The following is a 12,306-nucleotide window of genomic DNA, read 5'->3' on the forward strand; positions in this document are numbered from 1 at the left end:
AGGTGTGTTTTCCCTTGTGCATTATTTCCAAAGACATGGCTGGGTTGTATTTGTTGGTTTCGTGCGGATTATTGGTTTTCATTTCAATCCAGGGGACTGACTCTGTTTACGGTAAACATTTATCACTCATTTCATAATTGTTCATTATAGTAGTTATTTATTTGGAATTCTGGGACTACATATGGACCTGAACAGTAAAATGTTGACAGCAAATTATCTTTCATTCTCTTTAATTATCGGAATAGTCCAAATCGACTTCTGGATGGTACTCACTCATTGTTTCTTTCGTCCATAAAGAGGAAGAGCTCCATGCTAGTTACTGGAATCACAAAGGGAAGGAAGCCCTTCACACTGCTCTCAACATTCAGCCTAATCTCCACCAAGCCAAGAACATCATCCTCTTCCTGGGGGACGGTGAGTTGAGAGACACTATTATCTCCCTAATTAAACAGCCTATTTGAATTAGTAAGGTAAGTGAGCCATGGAAGTGAACGTTTAATCACTATGGTAGTACAGTTCTCAAATGAAGTGATCAAATTATATTATGGCAGAGAGAGGTGATTTATGACTTGTTCTTCAGCAAAGGTCTTCGAAAGCATACATTTTCAAATAGCCTTGTAGAGAACAGAAACATTGGAGTATGGAGGGATGGATGGTATTATTATTAAAATGTCTATCCTTTTATGTCTTCATAAAGAGGCAATTAAAGGTTCATTTTCTTCTCCTAATTCCCCTTCCTGTCTAATCATATTGTACAATAACATTTATTGCTCATCTTTATCTGTTTATTCTTTGAGCAAGGATCAGTAATCTACATTTCTTATCATTTCAAATCTGTGCATTTACAACATCAAATTCAAAAGTACATGCTGAGAAACACTATTTGGATTTTTTCCGTTTTGCTTTTTTTTTTATTTGTCGTTGCCTGTTGTGGATAACATTTGAATCCAACAAGGCCAACAATACAGAACTATATCCCTTATCTATAATAACTAACATGGGAATTTTGTGGTGAAACGGCAGTCTTGTAGTGTGGTTGTCGATGTTATCTAATTCAGATTTCCCACCCGTTTCCAGGTATGGGAGTGACAACAGTTACTGCTGCCCGCATTCTCAAAGGCCAAAAGGCGGGACACTCTGGAGAAGAGACCAGTTTGGTCATGGATACCTTCCCTCACGTGGCATTGTCTAAGGTCAGTAGACTCATCATAACTCGGGTTACAAATACAAGATGCTGAACATTAGGATCATATATGTATAACCCTAAGCATCATGACAAAAAATGAGTTTGTTGTTGTGCTTGTCCTTGCAGACATACAACATAGACCAACAAATGCCAGATAGTGCTGGAACAGCCACTGCATACCTTTGTGGAGTAAAAGCCAATTATGGCACCCTGGGAGTCACTGCTGCAACTCCAAGGTACAACTGCAGTGCCACCTATGGGAATGAAGTCAAATCTGTGCTGTATCGGGCCAAGAAAGAAGGTACTATTTGGTTTTTACTAATTATTGTTAGTCACCTACTCCAAATCGCCTCACAGAAAGTAATATAATAATAATATAAACAAATATATAATATTAACAGCCCAGAAGTGTCCCATATGATCATTTGGAGCAGTCTATAATAAATATGCATATAATAAATACAACATAACTATGAATATGTTGAATGATGATTAACATTAAATGTTTTTGTTTGTGTAAAATTTTAATAACATGTTGTACAGACTTTACTTGCTTTGACTAACCGAGCAGAGGACATACATTTTTAACAGTTTTTTTTTTTGCATCTGGGTTGAATTTTCAATCTGATTGGTTTAAGGAGTTTTGTTCTGTTTTATTGCTTTTAACCATAAGAAGTACAGTACAGTACTTTTTCTCACATCTACCGTGCTCCACATCAGCAAACTATAAAAGCAAGAGAAGACGAAGGAGACCATGTCACATTTATTGTGTGGCTGTATTTCAGTTTTTATAGGACAGCAGACGGTAAATGATTCCAAGATAATTACCCTGTATTCAGAGGACGCAAGAGAATAATTGCTGCTGCACGGGGGGGGGGGGGGGGGTCACACGTCAGATCGTTTGAGTCATCTTACCACCCAAAATTGCACACACATGCACATACAGATATACCGTAGAATTAAATTTATCACTCTCATTCAGTCATCTGCATTTTGTGAGGTCTTGCTTGCACAGGAAATACTTTTGCTGATATAGCTGTTTGCAATTTTAAATGTGCAAAACGTTTTGGGGGGGTCATTTTTTTTTTTGTGTTCAACATAAACTTGATGCCATGATAATTTGGGTTGTACAATGCAATAATTCCATCTCAGTCGACTGCTATCTTTCATAATATTGTAATTGTAATGCTAAATGTATCTCTTTATACCAGACAGAATGGTGTGTCCATGACAAAACTCTGCACAGAAAAATTCGGTCTTTTGTATTGATATAATCATCTACGCCGCGAGTGTGAAACCCATGGCTCGGGGGCCAGATACGACCCGCCACATCATTATATGTGGCCCGCGAAGACAAATTGTGCATCAAATTCGTGTGTTATTACTAGAATTGCAAATTGTCTTCACTTTTAAAAATATCTTTTTCTTTTTAAATTTGACCAGTTTTTACTAGTCTGATTTGAAAACGAGTTATTTGTCGGTTTGTTTTGTAGTTTATACTGTATATAATATGAGATGCTCATCCATTTATTTGGGTTGACAGTCATAATGGCCCTCCGAAAGTAACTACTATGACTACAATGCGGCCCGTGAAAAAAATGAGTTCACACCCCTGATCTACTACATTATTGATATGACTATGATTTTTTTTGCTTCAGGGAAATCAGTTGGGATCGTCACTACAACCCGAGTTCAGCATGCATCTCCAGGTGCAAACTATGCTCACACTGCCAACCGTGGTTGGTACGCTGACTCGGATCTCTCCCCTGAGGCTGTTGCAAATGGCTGTCGAGACATTGCATACCAGCTTGTTCACAATGTTGAGATAAATGTAAGTTTTAAAGCAGAGAATGTATATTATTTACCACTACGGTTCATTTACTGTCATTTAGTACTTCAATCAAACAATATTGCTGCTGAAACTGCTCACGTGCCTTATCTAGGTCATACTTGGCGGTGGTCGAGAGTACATGCTTCCAAGGACCATGCAAGACCCAGAATATCCCAAAGTCCTAGGAGATCGAAATGATGGAACAAATCTTATTGATGAGTGGATGAAGAATAAAAAGGTAAAGGGACCATTTTACAAGCGTGCGTGTTTGTGTGGAATAATCTGTGCAGCGTCAAATACAATGAAACATTTTTAGCATCATTTACCAGACAATCCTCACCTTCTATAATGGCTTTATTTGTGTTCTTTTCATGACCAACAGAAGGCTAAATATGTTTGGAACAAAAAACAGTTTGATGCTGTCGATCCTAAAAACACAGACTTCCTTATTGGTAAGTATGCCATCAGGCTTGCATTGTGCACTTTTGTTGATGATTCATTTATTAATCAGTTCAAACTTGTCATCCTCATAATAACTAGTCTTATTCTCATTGTGTTTTAGGTCTTTTTGAGCCCAAGGACTGTCGCTATGAAATAGAGCGCAATCCGTTAAGTGACCCATCCCTAACTGAGATGACAGAAAAAGCCATTAGGATTCTTAGCAAAAACCCAAAAGGATATTTTCTTTTCGTGGAAGATAAGTATCATTATTTGATATCAGATAGAAACACAAAATACATATACAGATCAATATAATATATGACACATGTTTGACCTTAGTGAACTTGTAGTTTGAGAAAGCGTTTGAAAAACTGACCATTTATTTTATTTGGTTGTTGTTGATGTTTTCAAGAAAGTAATTACCATCATATAATTTGACTTGAAGGCCGTTATGCGAACCAGTCAAGCTTAAACTCAGTAAAAACAGAACAACAATTTAAATAAGGTTTTTTGGAGATCATGTGTAACAGGGATGAGTTAATTTGAGTGACGCACATCTGTGACCTTAGAGTGTTTTGTTTTTGAAATTCAAGGGGGAGAATAGACCACGGCCATCATGCCGGGAGGGCCATAAGATCTCTCACAGAGACTATTGAGTTTGATCGAGCCATTGGGCGAGCTGCTGAACTCACAAGTGAGCTGGACACCCTGACAATAGTCACTGCAGACCACTCACATGTCTTCTCAATTGGTGGATATTCAGCCAGAGGAAACTCTATTTTAGGTGATGCTTTTACACTGTGCAGGAGTTGAGTCAAGAATCACTTTCTGATGCTAATTTTATCATGATCTACAGGAGTTTCCAGGAGCATTGCTGACGACCACAAGCGCTTCACTTTGGCAGGATATGCAAATGGGCCAGGATACCAGTTTTCCAATGGAACTCGTCCAGATGTAAATGAAACTGTTTCAAGTAAGTGGGCTGTTTGCAGAGACAAAGTAATATGGTAGCTCCATCTTGTGGTATAACATGTGGAGCCCTGGATGTTAGTGCAGTCTTTCCCAAACTTTATTGCGCCATGACACCCAATTTAAATGACAAAAATATCATAGCACACCAGCAAAGAATAATTATGATGTTGTATCAATTTACATAAAATCTGACTCAGTCAACTGGGCAACCTATTCAACTGAACATTATGTGTGATATGTCGGTGCTCAAATGTGTACATACAGAATGAGAGGTTCTCGATGCACCATTCCTCCTTAACCTCTCAATTAAATTCATATCTGCAAAAGACAGATAGTCTTTCGTACTTGAATTATCAGTCGACCATGTTATGCCGTCATTCCAATGTACTGTACGCATACAAATTCAATGTTCTTCAGAAACGTCCGGAGGACACTTAATCTAATCCACTTTTCCTTTCACTTCAGTGAATAAGGAGTACCGTCAACAGGCCACAGTCCCGCTGGATTCAGAGACCCATGGTATTGAGGATGTGGCTATATATGCCAAAGGTCCAATGTCCCATCTCTTTCATGGGGTCCAAGAACAGAGCTACATTGCCCATGTAATGGCTTATGCAGCTTGTCTGCCACCTTACGACAACTGCAAACTCAACCATTCGAACCATGCTGGATCCTTCTACCCTAGCTTGCTATTTCTCCTCATTGGCCTAATTATTTCCTCTGTCACGTCATCATAATCATGTCTGACATCACTTGTTGTTCTAACGAAAGTATGGATGGGCTACTGTTGAGAGTGGAAAATATCGCTACAACTTCGTTTTCAATGTGTATTTATTGACTTTGATCGTTGAAATAATTGTTTGTTGTACATTCAAATTAGATGTTTTTCTGTGGCCTGAAGCCATTGTGCTCAATACAATATTTACAATATTATACAATACAATGTTATTTATTTTAAAGCAATGTTGTAATTTTTTTGTGAGAATTTGTTGACTCTTCATCATATCCATCCATCCATGCACAAAAGGGAAATAAACTAAGTGGATATCAGAAATAGCTGAAAAATGAACATCGCAGGACTTCAATTATGTCTCCACAGTTTTGGGGCCTACTGAGGTGTGTTATAATTTCCAAAATTAGTTGAAGGGGAACTCTACAAATTATTAATCAGTCAATTAAAATAAAAATAAAAAACATCAGAGAGTAGAATATTTCATTTCAGTGTGTGTGTGTGAACAGTAAAAAGTTGGTTTGTTTTGTTGTTTTTGCCCTTTAATACTCCAGTCCGGGAGGTGGCGGTAATGCGCCTAAACGTTGATAGATAGAACGGGACATCCGCTCTCGTCATCAAAAGGGAGGGTTCTTTGTCCTTGGAGGGAATTTCGTTTGTTTCGGGGAAACAATGAAGCAATTATAGTTGTCATGATATCAACTTCTAAGGTGTAAAAAATTCTTGCATTTAATTATGTAATCGACGCGCATTGAATGCTTAAGCCTTCCAATGTTGTGCATTTTGCATGAATCGTGCCCGCCGGACGAAACTTTATGGTTTATGTTGCTGCAAAAATGTAAACAATCCCTCCGTGAAATTTTAATAACCGAGAATAGATTCATGTGTTAAACAAATCTGACCATGGATCGGAAAAAGAAGAGCCTGGAAAGTCAACTGTGTGCAGCAGTGAACAATGGAGAACCAAGGTGATATATGCATGGCTTCTTTGTTTACGCAATGCCCGTCCTTCCCACCCAGTGAGCCGAGGCTGAAGTTTGCTTGCACAAATAATTTGTACGTCAGATTGCTAATTTTTACGATTTCGTCAAATTGCACGTTGTTTGACGTATAATACGGTTAAGAGGCATGTTGGTAAGTCGCATAGTGATCCCATTCAAAATGTATTGTGTTGGCAATACTGCTACAGTGTGCATGTCTAAAAAATAAATTGATTGCTATCATCCTGTCTGCAACACAAAACAAAAAAACAAATCAAGAAAAAAATAAGACCAAGACAAGATGTGGAGTATTTTTCGGTAAGAACGGAATCACAATAAGGCATCATTTAAGGTTATTTTGATTGTTTTGTTAGGTTGAGTTGCGTCCTTTCTGATGAAGTATGACAAAGTGTCTCTTCTTCTACAGATCTGTGCAGCTACTTCTATACCAGGGTGCAATCCCTGACCTTGTGGGGAGTAAGGGGGTGGCCGCCATACATTTGGCTGTTGGAAAAGAAACTGAAAAGAACATGCGATGCTTAAAACTGCTCCTGCAACACGGTGCTGACCCAAATGTTAAGTGAGTGCCACTCAGCTTGTATGTTGGAACCGGACTTTTGTGATCTTTGAACATACTTAATTTTATGGACAACAAGAAAATAATTTCATTAGATAGAGAAACTGTGAATTTGACAAATATTTCTAAGAAGGAATTCAGATAATATATGGCAATATTTTACAGACATTTAAAAATTGCTGGATGTAACAATTGGATTTTTAATGTCTGAACACTATCAAGTTGAATAATAGTGTACACAATATATATGATAGTAATTAAATTACAGGTTTGAGCCAAATCAGAAGGCAGCCAATAGCCACAAGACAAGAACTAATGTGAGTTGCACAATATGGACCATCATTTTTTTTATTTTTATTTATTTTCCTCATAGATCATCTGACGGCCTAACTCCTCTTCACGTCGCTGCAATTTGGGGATGCTATCAAAATCTGAAGTTGCTTTTGAAGAATGGTGGGAACCCCACCGTAAAAGATAACGTAAGGTCTACTGCCTGTAGATTTGGCCACAGAATGTACAATGAGTTAATCATAAAGAACTTCTGCATTCATGCAGGAAGGAAATACACCGATGCGCCTTGCAGAACTAGAGGAAAATGGAAGATGTGCTCAGCTTTTAGAGGACTACCTGTCCAGTTATGTGGGCACGGAAAAGGACGACCTGCCTCAATTCAAATACGGTAAGAGAATGTTTTTGGAAAAGGAGGCTTACAAAAATTCAGTTTATTCAAATTGCAAAATATTACATTAGGTATCATCATCCCAATTTAGCATGTATGACGTTAGTGACTGGAAATTGCTAGATTATATATTTTTTTAGAGGGTATTTAAATTGTATTTATTTTTGCGTTGTATGACGCCATAGTACGCATGTTTCTAAATGCACAAGCTTTGAATTGAGGTCGTTGCATTCTATTAGTTCACCACTAGATATCACTAAATTATACACTTTGTACATTTAAAGTGGCATAACGCGATTGAAATTGGTAGATAATTGCACTCATCTACCAATTTTAATTGCAAGTCAGCGCTCTGCTTTCATATTTATCCTTTCCATCTTATATCTCTCCATAGCGGTTTATTCCGACCACACAGACACATCTGGCTATCCTGAATCTGGCTACAGCTTCACTTCTCAATCGTCTCTAATAAGCGATCTTGGTGAAGCCCCTTTAAGCAGCACAAGACGGTCATCATTTTTTAACCGCTCAAACATAAATGGAAGGCCAGTTTGTAAAGCAATAACCTATAACAGACTTTTTGATGGCGACGCTGAAATGCAACATCATCCGAACTCCAGCACATTCTCACACTGGGAATCTGAAGGTGCCTCCCTTTTATCAAGCACTCGGATATCTACAGTGGAACCCGCAATACCATTTCCAAAGGAGAAAGATTGGTTTGCTGCTACTGATGTGCTTTCGTCAGAGGGAGATGGACAAATTAGAGATGGACAAATTACTACTGCTAAACTCAACACGCCTCCCACATTTCTGTCCAGGCGAGCGAACCGTAAAAGCGTCAGCTTCTGTGATGTCGACGAATATTTTCCCGTTTTCAGCCCTCAATCTCCGATAAAAATGACGGCTGTTGATGGTACACCGGGTAATGGCAGCACATCTTTCAACCTTTCTGAGTATTCTGGTTTCCTGGATTCGGAACGTTTGGCTACACTTCTTCCGCAGCAAGGCATAGATGTCACCTCACCAGACCATGTCATTGTTTTCTGTCGGGAAAGTAGTGAAAGCACAAGTGAAGAGTTGGAGAAAACAGTCATCAGTCACTGTAGTTCAGAAGATGATGATAAGAAGGGCGATGAGGGTGTAAATGGTGCTTTAAGTGCTAAAGAAGAACAAACAGCAAATCCATGTGGGCCCAGGAGTAGCAGTGGAAGCAGCAGCAGTTATAGTAGTTGTGAGAGTGACCATTACACCAGTGCACTGGATATTGCCGTCCAACCTAACCAGCTATCTCTATCTGAACAAACTACCAAATACCCCGAAAGAGATGTCCCACAAGTTCAACATGAACCTCAAGTTGATAAACATAGCTTGATTGGGGATAATCATGTAATCACGAGTGTGGTTAAGGCTTGCATCGATCCTGCTGTACTTACTTCCAGCCAGGCGAACGACCCGTTGGATGACATTCAGTCAGAGGATGCATCTGGAAGCAAAGCACCATTTACACCAAGTCCATTTGTAACAGGCCGAACGCAGTCGAGGCAGAGTCGCTGCTCACTTAGAGAGAGCAGAACCCCCGAGAGCTTCTTTTCCACTTCTTGCCTATTTGAGGATATTTTTCCTAAACCAGTGCGAACTCGGCGCACAACTCCCAGATCGAAGGAAAACAACTATAGTTCACCACGTACTCCATGCTTCATATCGTCCAATTCAGAGAATAGCACAAGATCCAACTCCTTGCCCAGAGGGGACTCAGACACTCAGTCCAGCACCAGAGCAGGTTCATGTGCGAGCTTGAGCCAAGCTGATACCCTCAGCCTTCCCCAAAACACCAATGGCACATTTGTCGAGTCACAGACTCTTTGTGACACTTTTCTCTTAGAAAACAATCATGAATCATCAGTGGATTGCTATGAGAGAAATCTCGCAGAGGTTGTCCAGGCCCTTCAAGAAGGAGAGGTTGGGCTTGTCGAAGGTAGGGATTTTTTGACAGATGATGTGACAAGTCCAGATGAGGCAACAAATACAGCAAATGATATTTCTGAAGTACCTTGGCGACAACAGGAGGATGTCTGGTTCACGGAGGACACTAGCTGTCATGCAGGATCTGTCTCGTCATCATCCAGCTCTAGCTATTTTTCTCCAAGGAAGTCAAGAGAAAACGCAGAGCTTCCATGTACTCCAGGAACCGGATGCACTCCCAAATACAACATGAGTCTGCTCTCAATTCACCGCAGGTCACAGCACCTGGCCAACCTGTCTTACACTCCCGGGGGACGTCCACACATTGAAAACGCAGATGAACCAGTGGAGTACCTTTACACTGATACGGAGCAGGGCCACAAACTGATTGAGGCCCACATTCCACCTACGGCTAATACCTCACGCAGCTCCAACTTGAGTACCACTAGCAGTGAAGAGACCATCCTCTATGACTGGCGCTCCATGCAGACAAATTTACAAGACTGCAAAGAAAACCAGAATCCACCAGAAAGCCCCAATGACAAGAAGGCCAACAAGGTTTCGAGTAGATTGGTCGAAGGACTGACGGATAAGGAGCTCAGACGGAGGCTCATCGAGATGGGGGTGAGTCCGGGCCCCATAAGTCGTCGAACCAGGCCAGTCTACGTTCAAAGGCTTTGCCGACTGTTGCAGGAGTCGAACTCTAAACCATCACAGCAACAAGATCAAGAAGAACGGCCACAAACAGGTAACAGTTTTGTCAGACTTATAAACACTCTATATAATCACTAAACAATCACTTTATTCTATTTAACCTGTCCTAATAATCTTGTTTTTCCCCCCTTCTGTCTATGTGCAGCACATTTAGGTTATAGCGCAGAACTTAATTTAGCCCTGCGGACTTTCAAGATGCCTGACTGTCATGATAACGAACAAGCCTTGTGCCAACAATTTGATCAACCAGATCAGAACAGAAAGTGGAGAGAGGGCAATATCAAGTCCAGCTTTAACTACCTGCTGCTTGACCCAAGGTGATTCAGCTTTTAAAATCTCTTTTACAACTACAAATGTTTGCAAGTTGTTTTGCATTAAATGAACTGTATGAAATATATTATAAATGTACTTGTATGAACTGGTCCGTTTTTTTTTTTTTCCACCCGATCAGAGTCACACAAAATCTTCCATTCCGGAGTCACGGCATGACCCTACAGGATTGTTTTCAAACATTTGTCAATGCCATATTTTATGTCGGCAAAGGAAAACGTTCGCGCCCCTACAGTCATCTCTATGAGGCCTTGGACTACTACAAAGGCGATAAGACCTCAAAGGTAACAATTAATTTCATGTGTATAATTAAATATGGAATAATTTCAATCTGAAATGCATCCTATGCGGAAGTCACTTAGACTCATCAAATATTGAATTGTTTCTTTCAACTGCGACAGAAACTGTGCCCCAAAGTCCAGCAAATACTTCAAATATGGAACGCCAAGCAGGGGGTCATCTCACTGCATTGTTTCCAGAACGTCATTCCAGTGGAGGCCTACACAAGAGAGGCCTGCATGGTAGAGGCCATGGGTAAGTAAAAGAAGGAACTGCTTTCTTTTTAATGCATGACATACTGTAATTGACATCTCCGTGATATTTTGCCTGCAAAATGCCCTTGCTGATGCCTAGTTCAAGTTACTGTCATGTCATATGCAAATCATACCCCATCAAGCAGTTAGTCATCAAATCTGGTGTGTCAACCCCCTTCTTTTGCTCCTATTCATGTCACAGGGTTGAAGATGCTCACAAATCTGAAGCGCGGCGATTTTTACGGTGTGGTTTCAAATTGGCAGCTGAAGAAAAAGCGTGAGCTGGGTGTCCACCTGCTTTACAGGGCCCTGCAGATATTTCTGGCAGAAGGTGAGCGACAGCTCAGGCCAGCAGATATAAGACAGTAAAAAATGAACAGAAACAATGTTTCATTGGCTTTAATCCTGGAATTACTTTCTTATTGATTATACGAGGAGACCAACCCCCGATATCTCCCCTGATGTATATAGTCCATTGGTGAAGTTTCTTATAACTGGGGATGTAGCCGTGTTCCGAATTAACGAATCATGATTGAATTCCTGTTAAATGGGCATCAGACCACACAAGAGGGTTTGCATACACACTTTTGCAACGACATTGTCTCAGTTATTTATTCTTACTCTCACTCTGAAAAATAGTGTATTTCTTTTCACTTGAGTTATACTGTATATAGACTTAGATCCTATTAATGATGGAAAAATTTTAGCACGGTCATATTTTGTTTTATATCACAAAAAACAAAACAAAAAAAACACAAGGGTGTGTAGGATTTAAAATCACCGTTTTGTCAAACTTGAGTCCCAATGGGATTCTATTATTCCTAGGTAAGGTGTTAATAATAATGCTCGCTTCTTTCTTTGTTCATACTGAAGTAGTAATAGGGTTGGGACAAAATGTCTTTTTCCTCATCATGTTAAATAAATTTGTTGTAGAAGTATCAATTCTGTTAAATTTGCTGAAAATTACTAAGGTAATGTTTTTATGACATTAAGCTGTGTGTAAATATGTTTTTTTAATAACAGTGATTTTACTTTCTTTCTTTCTTTGAAACATCATTTGGAAATTTAATTCCTAACTAGTCATTCCATGCAGAATGTATTCTCAAGTCCTCTTAAATATTTTGAAATGTTAGCCATAGCACTCAATATTCAGATGATTGTTAAAAATAAATGGACATTTCTGCTTTTGAATCTGAGTTTTTAGAATTTGTTTTTTCCCTTCACATGAAACAATTGAACACATCTGTTTCAATGAAATATTATGAAAGTAAATTGGATCGTTATAGGTTTAATGTTTTTCTCTTCTTTGCTTAAATTGATATTATGACGTATTATTGCTATTGCTATTCCACTACGTGGAATAAAAAG

General features: G+C 39.4%; 2 protein-coding genes across 2 annotated transcripts; both read left to right on the forward strand.

Annotated features, from left to right (window-relative positions):
* Positions 1-35: 35 nt before the first annotated feature.
* Positions 36-5,499, forward strand: LOC133167050 (intestinal-type alkaline phosphatase-like). Its single transcript, XM_061297561.1, has 11 exons — positions 36-111; positions 298-414; positions 1,078-1,193; positions 1,313-1,487; positions 2,845-3,017; positions 3,130-3,255; positions 3,400-3,469; positions 3,580-3,718; positions 4,052-4,242; positions 4,315-4,431; positions 4,896-5,499. The coding sequence occupies exons 1-11, from the start codon at positions 36-38 to the stop codon at positions 5,165-5,167; spliced, it is 1,572 nt and encodes a 523-aa protein (XP_061153545.1). The 3' UTR covers positions 5,168-5,499.
* Positions 5,500-5,784: 285 nt separating this feature from the next.
* On the forward strand, positions 5,785-12,129 carry ankle1 (ankyrin repeat and LEM domain containing 1). Its single transcript, XM_061298019.1, has 9 exons — positions 5,785-6,128; positions 6,568-6,720; positions 7,091-7,196; positions 7,273-7,396; positions 7,791-10,109; positions 10,221-10,392; positions 10,527-10,689; positions 10,807-10,939; positions 11,141-12,129. Exons 1-9 carry the CDS (start codon positions 6,064-6,066, stop codon positions 11,305-11,307), a joined length of 3,402 nt encoding a protein of 1,133 aa, XP_061154003.1. The 5' UTR covers positions 5,785-6,063; the 3' UTR covers positions 11,308-12,129.
* Positions 12,130-12,306: the final 177 nt, after the last annotated feature.

The sequence above is a fragment of the Syngnathus typhle genome, linkage group LG14 (assembly GCF_033458585.1).
Source record: "Syngnathus typhle isolate RoL2023-S1 ecotype Sweden linkage group LG14, RoL_Styp_1.0, whole genome shotgun sequence".
NCBI lineage: Eukaryota > Metazoa > Chordata > Actinopteri > Syngnathiformes > Syngnathidae > Syngnathus > Syngnathus typhle.

What these genes read in the sequence shown, in the direction of transcription:
- LOC133167050 (XM_061297561.1), top strand. Translation starts at nt 36, where the DNA reads ATGGCTGGGTTGTATTTGTTGGTTTCGTGCGGATTATTGGTTTTCATT. An exon ending in CATCCTCTTCCTGGGGGACG is followed by an intron (nt 415 to 1,077) that starts GTGAGTTGAGAG and finishes ACCCGTTTCCAG; the next exon opens with GTATGGGAGTGACAACAGTT. An exon ending in CAGAGGAAACTCTATTTTAG is followed by an intron (nt 4,243 to 4,314) that starts GTGATGCTTTTA and finishes CATGATCTACAG; the next exon opens with GAGTTTCCAGGAGCATTGCT.
- ankle1 (XM_061298019.1), top strand. Translation starts at nt 6,064, where the DNA reads ATGGATCGGAAAAAGAAGAGCCTGGAAAGTCAACTGTGTGCAGCAGTG. An exon ending in ACCCCACCGTAAAAGATAAC is followed by an intron (nt 7,197 to 7,272) that starts GTAAGGTCTACT and finishes GCATTCATGCAG; the next exon opens with GAAGGAAATACACCGATGCG. An exon ending in CCTGCCTCAATTCAAATACG is followed by an intron (nt 7,397 to 7,790) that starts GTAAGAGAATGT and finishes ATCTCTCCATAG; the next exon opens with CGGTTTATTCCGACCACACA.